The following is a 19,605-nucleotide window of genomic DNA, read 5'->3' on the forward strand; positions in this document are numbered from 1 at the left end:
ATCAAATTTGAAAAACAAAGCTGCTGTCTGAACATTGCCTTTGTTGTTTATGTGGCAAAATGCGTCTCGGACCACTTTTTTGGAAGCGGTTTGGATGTCCGGATCTAGGTTCATTTTGCGACTGGATTTCATGCATTTTTTGCGCCGCCCAATCATAATCCAATCAATGAATGCCGTGTGTAAAGGGGGGGTCAGGTGGTTCGCAGGTAGACAGATCCTCGTGCGTTCAGACAACACAAGTCGCCTTTCGCCTGTGCGGAGCGGAGCGTCGGACGGGAACGGAAAGCTTAGGAACAAACTGAAGACTCAACAGCCTCGGGTGAGGAGCGCGGGTCTAGCGTCACAAGAGATTGTCTATATAATGTGTATGTACATGGCAAAGGATGCGCCCTTTTTTCTTAGCTTAGTTTGCGTGAATTATTGCTTTAATTAACAATCTCACATGCCCAAACCACTGGAGTAGAAAGAGTACTTTTAAAAATAAATGTGTACATTCCAGTTGGAACATTACTCTTTGTTACACAAACCCGCTGTATATAAAATATTCAGTGTTGTATGAATGTTCCAGTTCAAGGTTGAGTACCAGTGCATTATACAAGCTTGGTGACTAGCTTCTCACAGAGCAAATAATCTCCATCTTCACAGGTCACTTACTCATATCTTGGGTCTTAATATTTTTCTTAAAACAAGCGAAACAATCTGACCAAGGGTTTAGAAAACGTCACTTGTTTTTATAATTTTCTGGCATCACTGTGAAACAAATGACTTATTTCAATTCATAATATCTATGAAAATCCTTGAAGCAAGTGCTTTGGAAACGAGTGACATTTTCTCACCACATTGGCAGATTCCTTGTTTAAGAAGATAAAATGTTAAGACTAAATGTGACATTAATGACTTGTTATAACTCACTCAGTCCATGGGAAGTATCTCAGGAGTTGCATAAGTTACTGTTAGTCCACACTTTCTGTTCCTACAACAAAGCTCGACAAGCCAAGACAAGACAAGACGGCAATTTAAGAAAAAAAAATAATCATGAAGCTGAATTACTCTTGTGGCCAAAAACCGACGTGGGCTTTAGCGAGCAAAGGTCGGGCTCAAAGTAAAAGGTATTTTGGACCGTTCTCATTAGCTTTACATATTTAATCACACACAATGAGGAAAACCAAACAGGAATCACTACATGAACAAATCAACAATAATGTCTCAAGTTACATTCGGTTGGAAAGACAAAAGGTAAAAAAAAAGAAAAAAAAAGTGAGTATTATCAAATATTTGACTTAATTAGGAGTGCAGTCGCGAGGAATAATCTGGAGAGAACCTGACACTCATGCAGCACTGCCTCATGGGAGAGAACGGGGGAGAGCTGACAACTCCTTGTGCAAGTATCGCCCTGTAAGAACTACACCAAGACAATGTAAACAGCAGATTTTAAGTTTTTAGTAGGATCACCAGCTAGCTGTTAAGATGGAAGAGACACACCAGTGAGCCTTCAGTGTAATCAGGAATGCATAATTATAAACATGTATGAATTAATAAAAGTAAAACGCTTCTTTTTTTTGGGGAGGCAGCTTTGAAAAAGTCCTACTTCTCAGCAATTAAACCCTGTTAAAGTAGTTTTTAAGGCCTCGTAGTTAGAATCGCAGAAATATTACAGAAAACATAATAATTCCTTGGAAAACAACCAGATGTGATCAGTATGATTTTTTCTGCATAGGGTTCAATGCAAAGCTTCCCTGCCCTCGCCCCCCTTCGAGGAACCGAAAGCCAGCAAGAACGACAACATGAACCATAACGACAAAAAAAAAAAAAAAAGACAAAAGGACAATTAAGAAAAACGCTGTTCACTTGAATGCCCTGCAGTCAGAACCTGGTGCAGGACGCCCCGGACGCCCCGGACGCCGCCCCCGCCAGGCCGCCGGTGCATTCGTCCCTTTGTGGTGAAGCGAGCCGGCCGGCCGCCGGTCATTTGAGCATGCTCTGCAGCATGGCCGTGGCGTAGGTGGGGCGCGCCTGCCGGCTCTCGATGGCGCTGCGGAGGTACTGGACCCCGCCGCAGCGCTCCCAGATCTCCTCGAACTGCCGGGGCAGGATCTCCGCGCCCCTCTTCCTCGTCAGGCCCGTCTCCTCCAGGCTCAGCTCGCACATCTCCATGTCGTCCTTCCCTGCAGGAGGAAAAAAACACGCTCGTCTTCATGCGGAGGAATTATCTCGAGACACTAGCCGGACGCTGGGACGTTTTGGCTCTAGCTGGGACGTTTGTCTTTCTCAGGTAATCAACCATCATGTGGATTATTATTCTTATTCTATTCCAGCCACTTCAAATGTTTAAACAGCTAGCAAGATTTTTAGGAAACATTAGGACCTCTGAGTGATAGTTGGTTATCTGCCAAAGTGGCATTTAGCGTAGAGAAACCTTCTAGCCACTTAGGCAGGGAACAAACCATCATTTGAAGATCCAAAAATCTCAGCTGCTTACAGTTAAAAGGGCAATAACTACGACTTTTACTGCTCCATAGCAAAAAATGGCCGTAACATACTGTATCTGAGAGGGTTGAGAGGGCTGTTGATCAATACCAATGACTCAGCGATACCTTCAACAGCTGCTGAGATTTCTGGTATCAAAACTCACTTTCTGACCCCTTTTTTAAATAAAAAAAACTGGAAATATTATCGTATTATTATGGTATTATTATCCCAGTATTCAGCACGGAGATACATTCGCTCTTCACCAGACGTTTCTGTTGGATCTCTGCTCTAATTAGCTAGTTTACTCGTCTCTTTTGTCAAAAAATGTCACTTTACTGTTTGTGTTAGAGGCCAGCGTACCTCAAGGGGACGGGACAGTCGTTTTATTCACCAAGTATAATAAAAACACAGGATGGTGACATCGGTGCAGAGAAATATTGACACAATTACATAATAGCACAGTACATCCTGACACCCGGTGCAGGAACAACTGAACCTCACACACATATTTCTCCATATATACATTAAACATTAAATCACTATTTGTATTCACGCAGTATGACATAAAGTATATTTGCAGCTGTAGAGGGCAATACTGTGTACCAGGCAGTGTGTACCATGAGGTTGTTATTCATATTGCTGCTGTTTCTCCAAAATATGGCCTTTTTTTTTTTACGCATTTTTGAAATGACACAATATGTGCTGACAGGGTTTCATAAGCCCAAGGCTCATTAACGTTTCTCGACCCATAGAGGAGCGTGTTAATCCTTTAATTCAAGCAAAGACCTCAAAATCACCCAAATTTAGAGTTATGAGGTTTTCACCCAACAACACCCACATTATGCCGAAAAACAGACGGGCAAACAAAACATCTTCTTTTTTGGTGTCATGTTCTGACTCAGTTTTGATTCACTATGTGCTTTTCTGTGCTCTTTGTCTAGCTTGCTATGACACACACACACTTACACTCACACCTGTGCCTTCATCATTCGTCTGGACTGCATGAGATTTTAACTCGACAGCAGCGATGTGGTAAAACCAAGCGGCCAAAACCACGGGTGGATTTTGAAGCCAATAAGGAAGTGGCTGAAAGTCCGGCTCCAAAAAGACTCCAAATCCTGCCCAACTCCATGCAAGTCAACGGGACCACAGCCCAACTTCTCACTAAAAATATAACGTCAATACACTTTTTCGATGAGAGGTTATGGTTTCAGTCGCTAATTTCACTTCTTCTAATGTGTGTCCATATGGCGACTTTCAAAATAATTGCGTCATTAACAGGATATAACGGTTATAAAACGGGGTTGTTTTCCGAGTGATTGACAGGTCGCCTGTCCAGTGATCGACAGGTCGTCCATTACGGGCCAATAGCAGGCGGAGCTGCGGCTCTGTATCGACCCTCGGCTTCGCTCTGCCTCCAAAAAATGTCAACATGGCGGTGCTCGTGAACCCCGACTTTTGGCTTCAAAACGGCCCTTCAGAAACCTGTGGGTGACGTCACACTCACTACTCCATCTGTTTTTACAGTCTATGGTTCTGACTCATGTTTTGATTCACTATGTGCTTTTCTGTGCTCTTTGTCTAGCTTGCTATGACACACACACACACACACACACACTCACACCTGTGCCTTCATTCGTCTGGACTCTTTAACCTGACAGCAGTGATGTGGTAAAACAGATGGATATGTAGACTGATATGAATTGTCTCTGTCTCTATGTATGTGCAGTATGTGCTACACTGTCTCTTTGCAGTAGATGTGAGGTTGTGTACCACGTCGATCGCAGGCTTCTTAGATAAAAGCCTCTCGTTCTTTATTGCTCGGCTATATGGAATGACTGATCAATATATCTGTCACCGTGTCAACATTTATTGTACTTGGTGAATGAAGCGCTTCTGATTCTTTTTATGGCTGTCAGAGTATTGACATATCTTTTTTCTGAGCTTCTCCACTCACACCCTGCCTCCTTCCCTCCCTCCATCCTCCCTTCTCTCCTTGCCTCCTTTCCTCTACTCTTCCCTGCTTCCCTCCCTCCATCCTTCCTTCTCTCCTTGCCTCCCTCCCTCTACTCTTCCCTACTTCCCTCCCTCCATCCTTCCTTCTCTCCTTGCCTCCCTCCCTCTACTCTTCCCTGCTTCCCTCACTCCATCCTCCCTTGCCTCTCTGCTTCACTTCATTCCTCATTCCCTCCCTTCCTAGATCCTTCTTTCCTTACCTCACTCCACCATTCCTTCCCTCCCTGCCTCCCTAACTCCTTCCTTCACTCCCTCCTTCAGTCATCCCTCCCTTGATTCATCCTTCCCTCCCTCAATCCATCTCGTGCCTTGTCTCACTCCATCCCTTCTTCCCTTGATTCCTCCTTCCTTCCATCACTGCATCCCTCCTTCCCTCCCTCAATCCTTCAATCCTTCCGTCACTCCATCCTTCCTTGCCTCTCTGCTTCACTTCATTCCTCCTTCCCTCCCTTCCTAGATCCTTCTTTCCTTACCTCACTCCACCATTCCTTCCCTCCCTGCCTCCCTAACTCCTTCCTTCACTCCCTCCTTCAATCATCCCTCCCTTGATTCATCCTTCCCTCCCTCAATCCATCTCATGCCTTGTCTCACTCCATCCCTTCTTCCCTTGATTCCTCCTTCCTTCCATCACTGCATCCCTCCTTCCCTCCCTCAATCCTTCCGTCACTCCATCCTTCCTTGCCTCTCTGCTTCACTTCATTCCTCCTTCCCTCCCTTCCTAGATCCTTCTTTCCTTACCTCATTCCACCATTCCTTCCCTCCCTGCATCCCTAACTCCTTCCTTCACTCCCTCCTTCAATCATCCCTCCCTCCTTCAATCCATCCCTCTCTCCTTCATATCTTCCCACCCTCCCTTGATTCTTCCTTCCCTCCCTCCATCCGTCCCTCCCTCACTTCAATCCACCCCTAGCGCCTGGCCTTACTCCTTTCTTCCCTTGATTCCTCCTTCCTTCCATCCCTCCCCTTCCTCCCTCAAGCCTTCCTTCCCTCCCTGCCTCCCCAATCCTTCATTCCTTCCCTCACTGCATCCTTCCTTCCCTCCCTCCCTCGATCCTTCCTTCCTTCCTTGAATCCCTGCCTTATCCTCCTCTCTCCTTCACTTCATTCCTCCTTCCCTACTTTGCTCGATCCTTCGTTCCTTCCCTCACTCCATCCTTCCTTGCCTCTCTGCTTCACTTCATTCCTCCTTCCCTCCCTTCCTAGATCCTTCTTTCCTTACCTCACTCCACCATTCCTTCCCTCCCTACCTCCCTAACTCCTTCCTTCACTTCAATCATCCCTCCCTCCTTCAATCCATCCCTCTCTCCTTCATATCTTCCCACCCTCCCTTGATTCTTCCTTCCCTCCCTCCATCCGTCCCTCCCTCACTTCAATCCACCCCTAGCGCCTGGCCTTACTCCTTTCTTCCCTTGATTCCTCCTTCCTTCCATCCCTCCCCTTCCTCACTGCATCCTTCCTTCCCTCCCTCCCTCGATCCTTCCTTCCTTCCTTGAATCCCTGCCTTATCCTTCTCTCTCCTTCACTTCATTCCTCCTTCCCTACTTCACTCGATCCTTCGTTCCTTCCCTCACTGTATCCTTCCTTCCCTCCCTTCCTCCTCGATCCTTCCTTCCCTCCGTCACTCCATCCTTCCTTGAATCCCTGCCTCCTCCTTCTCTCTCCCTCACTTCATTCCCCCTTTCCTCCCTCCCTCCTTCAATCCCTCGATTCTTCCTTCCCTCACTCCATCTTTCCTCCCTTCCCTGCAACTCCCTCCCTCCATCCCTAGCGCCCTCCCTCACTCAATCCTTCCATCCTTCTGTCACTCAATCCTTCCTTGAATCCCTGCCTTCTCCTCCTCTCTCCCTCACTTCATTCCCCCTTTCCTCCCTCCCTCCTTCAATCCCTCGATTCTTCCTTCCCTCACTCCATCTTTCCTCCATCCCTCCCGCCCTCCATCCCTAGCGCCCTCCCTCACTCAATCCTTCCATCCTTCTGTCACTCAATCCTTCCTTGAATCCCTGCCTTCTCCTCCTCCCTCCTTCATTCCTCCTTCCCTACTTCACTCGATCTTTCCTCCTTACCTCACTCCATCCCTCCCTCCCTCCCTCCTTCCCTCCCTCCCTCCCACACCCTCATATTCAGCCCCTGCACTGACCTGCCACCAGCAGGATGGGGTGTTTATCCGGATGCAGCTCCATCTGCCGGGCGATCCACGGCCCGTCGAAGTGAGCGTACCACCAGCCCTTCTTCTTGTTCTGCGGGTCTTTGTACTGGTCGCCCGGCCGGATGAAGGGGATGCGGAAGTAGCGCTGCTGCCGGTTCATGGCGACCTCGTGCTGCCGGGCCGGGATGGGCGGGGCCGGGTTCTGCTGGGCTGTTTGATTGGACGGAGAGAATATTAGGCGGCTTCCCCCTGACAAATCGCAGCCGAGCAGGAGTCAGCGACTACGTTCACATGCAGCCTGGTGATCAGGTGATGGGACTGACTGAGCGGCCTTATTCCTGTGTGTTAACCTGTGTATTAACTAGTGGAAAAGTATTGTTGAGACTTTCCAAAGATCAATATAGTATTTTGTTTTTATTTTAAGTACACAATAATACTGTGCTCGTACCGTGTTGCTCTGCCTTCCAAAGAAGTCCTAAAGTTGTAAATTTGGGCAAGATTTCTCAACTCAAGTTTCTGAGCTGCAGTTATCTGATGTCACGTCAAACCTGGCGGCAAACACAACCTTACTTACTTTAATATGTTTAAAATCCTAAAAATACTCTTTTTACACATTTTGTTTTACGCAAATTGAATTTTCAGCATTGCATGACTTTAATTCTATCAAATAAACTGCGTGGTAAATGCTTTAACATACAATTTCGCCGTTCTATGCCAACTAGCTAGCTAATAAAAAAAATAAAAAATACTAAAAAACGTAAGTTATATAATAGACCGAATAGACCAAAAACTAGAAAGTAAAGACAAAAATGATAAACAACCTAATGTTACTAAATATCATTGACATAACATTCACTGCATAGGGAACAGGATTCTACGTTGGGAAAAGAAAACCCTCTTTCTTAATCTTCCCTGGTTTTTCGGAGCTGAACCGCTGGAACGCACTTTAGTACAACTAGTTGCCTAAAACTTTATCACACTTCATCAAGTGCTTACACAGTATTACTGTGCATTTACAATACTTTTATAGTGGTTACTACACAGGTTAACACACTGGAATAAGCATAACCAAAAGTCTCAAACACTTCAGCTGGAGCAGAGTAACCCGATCAGCCCCAACCTGGTTGAAATAAGGAACCGTGGTTTCCCTGTTGAACCTTCATTCAATGGGAGACTTTTTCCTTTGCATTGTAAACAGTTACTGCAATGTGCTTTGATTGGGTTTGAATGGAAAACCCATCCCCGTCTCCATGAAAGCGTAGTCGGTGAGCGGAGCTGCTACAGACAGAGGGGTCAGTAGATCACAGCAGTCTGATCAGAGGGGGGGGGGGGGAATCAGGGAGACGAGAAGCGTGGCAGATGTTTATTATGGGGCTTGCATACTCAAAACATAAAACATGTAGAATTTGCATCTCTCTACAAAGTGGAGCGTAAAATAAGAAGAAAATCTACGTGACTAGGGGAAAGAAAAATCAGGCTGCGCCCCCCCACCCCGCCCCCCCCCCCCCGGCCCGCTGGATGACCAAACTGCAAAAACGTCCATTTTAATAAGTCAGTTAATCTTCTGTTCAGTTTTGAAATCTGGAAAAGCAGAGCAAATGCTCAAGGGGTGAGATAATTTCACTTGTTTCCAATGCAACTTCTTTAATCAAGTTATGGTACAGTATTTTGAAACAAATGTTTTATTTCAAGATTTCTTATTGTCAGTGAAATTGTGTTTGCAGCTCCCTGAGTTTGATGCACAACAAAATAAACAATAAGAGTAGTTAGTTTGAAACTGAAAAGTAGTAAAAATAGAAATGATTCAAGCAGAGCAGTCGGTATGATGTAAACAGTCAGATTCCAGATCAGTAACACATTTTAACACACATTAAACATTTCAAGATACTGTCCCGTGTTTCAAGAGAATGGGAACAAGTGAAATTATCTCACTAGACTGGAAGCTCTTTTCCACTTGTTTTAAAAAATGATTTCAACGCTGAATCCAAGATGAAACGCCTTGTTAAGATGATTTATTCCAGCGCATGAGAATATAAACCAGCCAGCATGTTACAGAGCGACACAGCAGCTCCACCAGCACCAGCAAACTCACACCACCTTCCCAAAGGCGAACGGGACGACTGCACCCTTCCATCCCAACACCGTCCAGAAGAAACAATAACATAAAAAACAAGAAATCAGCCGTGTTTGTCTAGAGAAAAGCAGCAGAAACGGAGAAAATGTTCTTTTGAGAGGCACTTGAACTTAACTCGCTCCCAGCAATATGTTTCCCCTGCCAGGTCGTTGATTGCTATTTGTCCTGCAAACACGCGCTTTCCCGGCTTCCAGCGCGCCGAGCGCCGGAGTTATTTCAGCGACTCGCCGAGGGGGTCGAGGGCTGGATCGAGGTTTCAAAGCTGAGAAAAACAAGGGGATTTGTGACCCGCTCCTGTAGATACACACTAAAGGATAAGAGGAAGAAAACACCGGCGGGGGGAACACGCTCACCGATTCCCCATCCTAACCGCTGATATATTTGTCTCTGTCTCTAATATTGGATATCGGCCAGGAACGATATCGTCCACAGCTGCAGGAAAACTCTGGAAAACCTACAATGAAATTTAATTTTCTCTAGACACACACGTTTATTCATGTAATTGTTTAATTGGTGTTTTTTGTAAATTAATTTTTCATTTAAAAGGCCTAATGTATCCCAGAGTTTCCTCTACCATACAATAGAAGCTTTCAGTTTCATTAGACTGGGTTTCAATGGAGAGCTTTAGTGTCCCATGAATAAATAAATGCTGTTTCAGAGGCTTTTCCACCCCGACAAGAATACATTTCTGGGGGATTCACTGCTTGAATTTAAACTTTTTAAATATTTACAACTTCAATCAAAAAATATGGGTATCAGCCTTCAAAATACCCTCAAATCCTAAGAAGAAGTGATAACTTTGTAATACTAAGAGGTGTGAAGACAGATTGGTAGCCAACACTTGTCTGATAGCTGTATGCCTCATGTACCTGAATGAGCTTTATCTACACTACCAGTCTAAAGTCTGGACCCACCTGACTGAATGTTCTGTGTTTTTCATTCTCTTAAAGCCATTTTGATCTAAAGGCTTCCGCTTAAATGCTTGAAATTCGTTTCTTAGACAAATATAAATAGTGAAGTTGATCCTATGTATGAATTCCTTTCCAAAGCCTTTTGCCTTTCCATCAAGGCAAAGGGCGGCTGCTTTAAAGAATCTAAAATATAAGATAGTTTTGATTTGTTTAACACTTTTTTTTGGTCGCTGCATAATTCCATTTGTGTTATTTCATAGATTTGATGTCTTTACTGTTATCCTAAAATGTGGAAAATGGTAAAAATAAAGAAAGATGCGTGTGTCCAAACTTTGGACTGGTAGTGTATCTGTAACCTCCAGCAGGTCAGGAGTGAATGCAGCTGAACGTCCGCTCCCTTCCTGCATGAACGGCGCCTCCCTCGCCACATTTCTCCTCTTATCAGCGGGCGCGGCGGCCTTTTCCTCCGTCACGCTTCCACACGCGTGATTCTCTCATCTCCACCCAAACAAAACCAAGCAAAAACTGCCTTGAAAGCTCCCCCCCCCCCTCCTTCTTCTTCTTCTTCTGCCGGAGCATTTCTTTTGTGGCCGTATCAATAACAGCCGTCTTTAAGAGCTCTGAGAAATTACCTTGACTTTCTGCGGCTCGCTTATCAAACTGTGATAGCTGTCTGGGAGGCGTCTCGCTAATAGGCAAGTGTTGTGGTCAAAAAAAAAAAAGAAAAGGCTGCGGAGTCTCCGTGCTTCAAGCTCGTTCAGATAATCTCTTCTCGAGTTGACACTACACACACACACACATCTCAATGGAGACAGCGGTTGCCATAGAAATCCATCCACCCTCACCTCCGCAAAATAGTACACCAAGAAAGGAACTTTTCTACGAGGCAGAGCGGCACACGGCGACCCGGGTAAACAGCGCTCCTCTAGCATGGTGCGGGTGTTAATGAGGGGTTCAGCTGTGCGGTTAGTGCAGCGTTACACGTTTGGAGAGAAACCACTTACATGCTGTTTTCACAGGAGGCGCATGATCTGAAAGTAAACATGCCAGGTTACACACACAGAGACACGAACTGGAGGAAGAGACAGACGGTGGTGATGCAACACGGCAGCAACAGTGGAACGACTCGGATGTTTTCTCACAGACAAGATGACAAGGAGACAGAGAGCCAGACAAGAGAGTGAAATACATATAAACAGTTTATTATGATGACTAATAATTCTGCTACTAGTACTACTGATGATGCTACTCTTCATGCAGTTATTAATGGAGGAGATCCCATCAAAACCTCCTTAAACACCCCCTTAATCTTGACTCCTTACTTTCTAATTTAATGAAAAATTCAGGGAAACGGGAAAAAATAAGTTATTAATGTTAAGTTATTAATGGAAAAAATTCCATTCATAACTCATTAATAACCCTGTAAACCATCCCTTAAAAAAATGTTAAAAAACTGTGAACCAATCCATGAATAAATCCCTTAAAACCCCATGATACTAACCTGAACTGAAGCTGTTATTTTTAATGTATAATTAATGTTTATGTAATGAGAAATTAAAGACATTTCAGGGATAAAATTAAGAGGTTTGGTTTTGTACTACTACTGATGATACTACTAGTGCTACTAATAATAATAATAACCATCATCATCAATATCCTTTAATCTGTTTTTTGACTACTAGTGGGAAAAAAAGAAAAACAAAGACAAAAGAGCAAGATGGAAGAATGTTCTCTGTTCTCCAATTTCTAAAATTAATCATCCTTCATTTTTTTCATCATTCCTACATTTTGATTCTTTTTTTTTTGGCAGTATTTTTCACAGTTCTGCTCAACACACTGGTATGACGATGAAACTCCCAGCAGCCACCAGTACAACACTGGGTGGTTATACTGGGCGGCTTCCAGGTGTGAAACGTGTGAATCTGTGGATGTGAAGCAGGAAGTTGCTGAAAAAGATCATGGCTTAAATTAAAGTTTAAAATAACGAAATGCACAAAGAAATTCCAACGCATCGAACATATTATACTTTGAATTGTATTCACTTGTACGAACAGTGTCCTATAGTTTTATACTGATTGATGTATTTTTTGTGTTTTATGTGAAGTACGTTGAATTTGCCTTGTGTATGAAATGTGCTGTATAATAAAGTTTGCCTTGCCTAATAAACCTGAAACACCATAAAAACATTATTTGAACCCTCCTATTATGTTTGGGGTCAATTTGACACCGTTTAACATTTAACGTCTCTAAAAACATGAATAACATTATTTTTCCAACTTGATATTTCATGACTTTTCCTAATTTCATGGGGAAAACAGGTAAAATTTAACATGATGATATGTTTTCAAGGGCCTGTACACACTTTGTATACAACTGTGTGTTTTCGGGTTTTTTCATTATTGACTAACTGCTATGTGTTACTTGCTGATGTTCTGAAGTTTACACTTTCAATTACAATCATTTTATGTAGGTTTACATTTCTGGGGTCAATTTGAGCCCAAACATAAAAGGTGTTTGTTAATTTTAAGATAATAAAAGGGTTAAAAGTCTTCCCCGCTGCATGTGGCAGCCATGATTTCTTATTTTTCTTATTTCTATATTATTGTTGTTATATATTGTAGTATAATGCACATATTTTACACATTTTTATATTTATTTCTTATTTCTATTTTTCTTATAATTTCTCTATGCCTATATATATATTTCTCTTCTAGAATGTGAGCAACTGCAACGAAACCCAATTTCCCCTCGGGATCAATAAAGTATTTCTGATTCTGATTCTGATTCTGATTCTGATTCTGATGAGGACGAAGCTCCGACTCTCACATAGAGGAGAGCGCAGGGTGGAGGTGGGAGTGCAGGGGGGGAGGTGGGAGTGCAGGGTGGAGGTGGGAGTGCAGGGTGGAGGTGGGAGTGCAGGGTGGAGGTGGGAGTGCAGGAGTGCAGGGTGGAGGTGGGAGTGCAGGGTGGAGGTGGGAGTGCAGAGGGTGGAGGTGGGAGTGCAGGGTGGGGGTGGGAGTGCAGGGTGGAGGGGGGAGTGCAGGGTGGAGGGGGGAGTGCAGGGTGGAGTTGGGAGTGCAGGGTGGAGGTGGGAGTGCAGGGTGGAGGGGGGAGTGCAGGGTGGAGGGGGGAGTGCAGAGGGTGGAGGTGGGAGTGCAGGGTGGAGGTGGGAGTGCAGGGTGGAGGTGGGAGTGCAGGGTGGAGTTGGGAGTGCAGGGTGGAGGGGGGAGTGTGGGCTCGCGCTCCAATCAGCAGTCTGAGCGGAGCACACAATAGTCGGGCCAGGAATAAGAGCTCTTTGTCGTCATGACAACTCGGCGTGTGGCACAAGGAGACGAGGCGAGGCGTTTGTTCGCCCTGTTTGAACATGGAGCCGCACTCTGAACAGTGAGGACAGGTGGAGGAGAGGTGGAGGACAGGTGGAGGACAGGTGGAGGACTGGAGGACAGGTGGAGGACTGGAGGACAGGTGGAGGACAGGTGGAGGACAGATGGAGGACTGGAGGACAGGTGGAGGACAGGTGGAGGACAGGTGGAGGACTGGTGGAGGACTGGAGGACAGGTGGAGGACAGGTGGAGGACAGATGGAGGACTGGAGGACAGGTGGAGGACAGATGGAGGACTGGAGGACAGGTGGAGGACTGGTGGAGGACTGGAGGACAGGTGGAGGACTGGTGGAGGACAGGTGGAGGACAGGTGGAGGACTGGAGGACAGGTGGAGGACAGGTGGAGGACTGGTGGAGGACTGGAGGACAGGTGGAGGACAGGTGGAGGACAGGTGGAGGACAGGTGGAGGACTGGAGGACAGGTGGAGGACAGGTGGAGGACAGGTGGAGGACTGGTGGAGGACTGGAGGACAGGTGGAGGACAGGTGGAGGACAGGTGGAGGACTGGAGCGTTCGTGTTCAGAAACCCTCCTTATCAGTTTTGGAAAGGAAAGAATCATTACCTGAAGAGAACCATTCAGTATTTCCTAAATGTGCAAATTTCTGCTTCGAAATTTTCTTTTTCCAGACTTTTATTTCTTGTCTGGATATGAAGATTTTGGTCGGAGTTCAGTGTGATTTATGCTGATAGTGGTTGAGTAATATAACTGTCAAATAGAAGATTATTCACAACAAATGCATATATACTACATATGTATTTAATAAATAAAATACACCACATGTATTTTGGGACTGAGCGAACGTTTCCTTTCCCTCAAACGTTTTGTGCGATTTCCAAACTTCTGGAGAACCTGGAAATCATCACTTTCCAGACGTTTCAAGACCTTCCAGACCTGCGTAGGAAGCTTGAACAGAGGACCCAGGCTGTAAAAGGGCGGCCGTTCTGTCAGCCAGGAACAATGTGATCATTAGAGAAGCAGCTCTGCGTCTGGAAGGTCACTAGCTCACTAAACTCGCTGTTGTAAAAGCAAACCTTCCTGGATAAAATGAAGATTTAAAAACATGCTAATACACAGTACAGGTGCTCTGCAATATCCTTCCTTGAAAACAAACAAAACCAAGTGCAGAAACACAGAGCCGTAACCCTAACAGAGCGATAATGCTGTGTGAGCGGTGCCGACAGGAGGTTTGTCCGCTCCGTCTTACCGTAGTCGGTGACGGACTTCGGCGCCCGCTGCTCCGTCTCGGTGGTGTTCCTCTTCTTGTTCTTTGACTTCCACGCGTGGTAAACCTTCAGCCGGCGGTGGAACTCCTCCCTGCAGGCCGCCAGCAGCTCGATATCTGCAGGACACACAGTCTGAAATCAATACCAATACTACTACTACTACTACTGCTACTACTACTACTACTACCAATACTACTACAACTACTACTACTACTACAACTACTACTACAACTACTACAACTACTACTACAACTACTACTACAACTACTACTACTACTACTACTGCTACTGCTACTACTACTACTACTACTACTACAACTACTACAACTACTACTACTACTACAACTACTACTGCTACCAATACTACAACTACTACTACTACTACTACTAGAACTACTACTAATAATAATAACACTAGTAATAATACTGATACTTCTGCTAATGATGATAGTGTCTGCAGGTGACAGACAAATCAATACTACTACTGCTACTGCTGCAGCTTCTACTATTAATAATAATAATATAATCAATTCTTAAGATCATCATCATCATCATCATCATCAACGACAACAACAACAACAACAACGCCACCACTAATAATAATAAACACAAGACTTTTTTTCTCTCCTGTTGGGGAAATGAGGCTTCTGTGTTTGTGTGAGTGAACTGTCTCATGTTAATTGATGGTTGATGTTTGATGTCTTGTATTGTATATTGTTGTATAACAGCTGTGAAACTTAATAAAGATATTTGAATAATAATGAAAATGATACAGTGAAAGAAAAAAATAATAAAATGAAATAAAAACGAGATGAGAAGAGTAAAATTGATAAAAAAGGAGATAAAAAGAAGTAAGAAAAAAACAAACATGCACACCAGAGGTTGACTGATGTATCAGCGCTGTGCTCTTATGAGCTGATATTGGCTTTTTACAGAGTGATACTAGCAATGACAATTCTTCCACTAATAACACACCGATAAAATTGGCATAAAAATGTGATTTCAGTACGATAACTTATAGTTATTCAACACAAGACCTTTGAGAAGCCAGAATATTCCCACACAAAATACTAGAATATGTTTGTGTGTTCAAATTGTGGTTGAGAAGTCGGTATAAAGAGTAGATTATAATGATGAATTATGTTTATTAACGATGACACTACAATAATAAATACTGTTGACTCGTACTAAATCAACAGTTGTATCAGTTAATTTTCCTCCTCAACTACTGGTGTAAAAAAATATCTGACTGAAATCAATACACTGGTTCGGCCGGCCTTGCGTGGTCTCTCACACTCACACACACACACACACACACACACACACACACACACACACACACACACTCAGACTGACAAAAGACGCTCTACAGCCCGGAGCATTAAGATAACACATTTCATCAGGATGATTCAGATAAATTACTTCAGTTGGAAAAAAAAACAAAAAAAACCCTTCAATTTGTCATCCAGAGCGCGGGCCAGCGCTGTGCGATGAGATGCTTAATGCACACTAAGTGCCTCGGAAATGTCGACTGAACAAAAAAATACTTTGTGGGCAGACAAATGGTGAGTACTTTCTCAGAAAAAAAAAAAAAATCCAAAACATTTTCATTTACTTCACGAAATCCTCCTTCGGAATGAACCGGAATCTGCCGGGTGTCAAGAACCCCCTCGCCGCCCCTCGCCACCCCGTGCCGCCGCTCAACTTTTATTCTGTCGGTGCAGATTAACCGGAGCCGGGGACGCCGTCACATCTGTATTCGCCCGACACCGAGCTCTCCCTCTCTCTGGGAGATGAGGTGAGTGGCCTGTTAACAGCTAACACAAGGCATTTCTACGTGTGTGTGTGTGTGTGTGTGTGGCTGCCTGCGGCTCTCATTTTCCCTACATTAATTTGCCTGATGCCGCCGGGTGTCGGCCCACGCCGGCGGCTCCGGGAAATAGAACTGTAGCTTAGATACGATGGAAAAAGTTTTTATCTGTTCTTCTTAGCTGTCATTTCTTCACCGAGCATTTCTCTATGCATAAATCACTCTGTTTCTCATACATAATCATTCAAGAGAGACAGGGATAGGAAAAAGGTGCTGTGACCTTTGACCTCCTTACTGTTTGTTGCGTGTAATAGTGGGGATCTAGGAATTGAAGCTTATTCTACTGTTGGTATATGGTATATTTACTGTAAACTAATGAGAGGATGTTGCAGCTGATCGGTCTCCTCTGTCTCACACCAGCAGTATTGTTAGTTCTAGTGTTTCTCCACATTAAGACTACATTTCCCATCAGCCCCGTTGCTTCCTGCCCCCCCCTCCCCCTCCCCCTCCCTGAAGAGGATCAACATGTTGGAAGTGATTTCTCCATCTTCCTTTCCCTCCTTCCACCATCTGCTGCCAGAAACTCTTTCAGCTTTAGCTCCGTTTGCTCTGGAAGAACAGAAGAAGAACCTCTTCCTGTTTTGTGCCGTAAAGCGATCCAGCAGATTTCCCTCCAGATCCACCAGGTGGAGAAACAACGGAGGATGCAGAGTAGAGGCCGATAAGAGTCTTCTCAGCAATGATCTTGTTTGTTTACAGTCATTATACTAAAGTCTAACACGGTAATGATTTATTGATGTTAAAATGCTACACATAGCACCTTTAAATCGCTCTGGAAAAGAGCGTCAGCTAAAACCTAAATGTCAATGTAAATGTTAAGTAGTTTGCAGCAGCCCGCCGTGTGCGATCATGGTTCTGCTCGGTGTTGTGATACTCGGTCTGACGGAGCAACACGGTGGGATCATGATGACTGTTGTTCAAAGAGCCGTTCTGTCCCGCTTGACCAGCAATTCACTCCCACGTGAAAGAAGTGGTCGTATAATGAGGCAGCCATAAAAAAAAAAAAAAATTAAATAAATAAAAGTGGGTGGTGTAAAAGGTAAGTTGTGGCAGACGTTAATGTCAAAGCTATTTATCTGTTAGAACGGAGAAAATTGAACAGTTCAATGTTGCAAAAAAAACTCAACAAAATATAAGAGAAAGAATCTTGGCAGCATCTGGAAAATTTCCATTGCATTTTTTTTTTTTTTAACCAGAATAGCAATGGCTCCTTGGTTATGTTAAGTTCAGGGACTTGAAAGTGCAGGAGAACGCATGTCAGCATTGTGTGTGGGCGCAGGCTGACAGGGTGGAAAACTGAGAGCAGAAAAGTTCATCCCAAACGTTGAGGGACTTTGTAAAGTTAGAGCTGTGTGGTATCCTGCGGGTTTTCCAGTGCACAGGTACACAAACTGGACCTGCTATAGGTATGGTACACTATCAGCACCTTATAGTGTGCTAAAGTCTATTTTTTTCATAGTTTACTGGCCTGAACGACAAATGGACTAGTTGGTGTACACAAAGTGGCAAAATTCAACATAATGCTTATTGGGCTATGGGCAAAATAACTTTAAAAAATAACCAATAAGTAATATTAACCATGAAAAACAAGTATGAACTGTGCAGAGGCAGTGCCAATTTAAACCAGAAGGTGACTTGACTTGATGCATGAAGAGAAGACTTGAGACTTGACTTGACTTGGGTTCTGGTGACTTGGGACTTGACTCTGACTTGTACTTTGATGACTTGAAAAGGTTTCTAAAGTCTTGACTTGAGATCTTGTGTTTGTGTAAATGACTTAGATTGAAAGTGATGAGATTTGTTCCAGCGGACGACTGAATTTAAATTCTGTTTTCTGAATTTGTATGGAATGATTGAATTCATTGAAGTTGAAACTGATTATAGAAATCAAACTCATGATGCTCTTACCAAGTTTTTATCCTATTAAAACCATATTGCATTGAAAAGTCCTAGATATTTAGTTTTCTTTAAGATATTAAATTGATACTGGACTCTTGATTTGTTCTGACTTGACTTGCTGTTCTACATTTAGACTTGAGACTTGACTTTAATGACATGGACTTGACTTGATAATCTACATTTAGAGACTTGAGACTTGACTTGAGACTTGTTCCTCAAGACTTGAGACTTGAAATCCACACAAAAACATGTAAAAATGTTCTGCAGTTTGCCAGTATGGCGATGGCACATGTATACTGTGGTGAATAAAAACAAAACTCTCACCACATGAGGTATTGATGGCGTCCCGCAGCTCAGCGTACTTCCACTTGCTCAGTTCGTACTTCTTGGCGTTGGCGGCAGCCTTGGTGGCCTGGACCTGTGGACCTCTGATACAGGGAACAAGACAAGCAGGACACAGGAGGTCAGCGCCAAAAACCCACAGCAGTGCACTGTGGGATACCAACGGCAGGGCGTGCATGAAGAGATCGCAGAGGGCGGGGTTATTCGCTCGATTCCAGACTTGGGTCAAACAGGATTTGCAAATAACTGTTTACATTAACTTGCATGAAGTACCAGGTGGGTGGAGTTTACAGAGAACATCAGACAGGTGAGTTAGTACAGCAAGTATTTTAATTTAAAATACTTTCCTGTGATTGTCTAAATTTTCCGGCACTCGTTGTATTGTCCTATGTGTAAAATCCCACCAATCTGGAAACTACACAGGCTACAGCAAGCTATCATAGATTTTCCACCTTTCATTCTATTTGCTGCAGAGAATTCATGCAACACTATAGCTCCGCCCCCAAGAGGAATTCAAATTTAGGTTTTTTAATTCAGCGGTAAGAAGGCACATGACATTTTTGTGCTAAAATATGACTTCATAACTTTTGGGAAATGGGCTTAAGTGGCAGCTGCAGTAGTAACACAGGATAGATTCATGATGGCGGCTTCTGTGATGCTAACACAGTAATGTAGATCAAACCTGGGTGAAATAGTCTTTACAAATACTTTTCAAGGTTTGTTTTAGTCTACTTTAGTGTCAGATGGCTGCTGTCAGCAACATAGGAGACGAGTGCCAGAAAGTTCAGACAATCACAGGAACTTTGATTTACTTTGATGTGGTAAACACCACCCACCTGGAACGCACCAGGGGTTAAAACAGATGCTAAAAATGATTCACAAATACCAAGGAGACACAGTCTGTTGTAGATACAGCTTTACTGTGAAAGTTAAGGTGAAGGTAAAGAGGGAAAAAAGGGTATTTTCAGATTAGCAGCATCTTTGTTAAGAGGGAAGAGCGCTACAATGGAACTAGAGAGGGGATGAGAGCAAACATCATTAAAACGCACGCCGTTTCAGTCACCAGGAGGTCAAAACCCGCCTGTGCCACGCCGGCGTGGCGCCGCTCTGGAGTGGCAGCTCATTCTGCTAAATTATAAATGACCGTTTGACAGTATAAAGTACACAGCTCCCCTCCAGCTGCGGGCCTTGCTGTCGGCACACTGTTT

General features: G+C 44.0%; 1 protein-coding gene across 3 annotated transcripts in view; it reads right to left on the reverse strand.

Moving 5' to 3' along the window:
• Window positions 1-1,418: 1,418 nt before the first annotated feature.
• LOC139920320 (unconventional myosin-VI-like) overlaps window positions 1,419-19,605 on the reverse strand; it is a 149,286-nt gene continuing 131,099 nt past the window's right edge. For 2 of the 3 annotated variants that reach the window (XM_078289973.1, XM_078289972.1), the window contains 5 exons: window positions 18,380-18,483; window positions 14,268-14,402; window positions 10,681-10,707; window positions 6,623-6,841; window positions 1,419-2,165 (listed from right to left, as the gene is read on the reverse strand). In XM_078289973.1, coding sequence (XP_078146099.1) covers window positions 1,966-2,165; window positions 6,623-6,841; window positions 10,681-10,707; window positions 14,268-14,402; window positions 18,380-18,483 — 685 coding nt within the window. In that variant the 3' untranslated portion in view covers window positions 1,419-1,965. The remainder of the gene's footprint in view (window positions 2,166-6,622; window positions 6,842-10,680; window positions 10,708-14,267; window positions 14,403-18,379; window positions 18,484-19,605) is intronic. The other variant, XM_078289974.1, reaches the window with a different exon arrangement.

This window comes from Centroberyx gerrardi, chromosome 18, assembly GCF_048128805.1.
Source record: "Centroberyx gerrardi isolate f3 chromosome 18, fCenGer3.hap1.cur.20231027, whole genome shotgun sequence".
NCBI classification, from domain to species: domain Eukaryota; kingdom Metazoa; phylum Chordata; class Actinopteri; order Beryciformes; family Berycidae; genus Centroberyx; species Centroberyx gerrardi.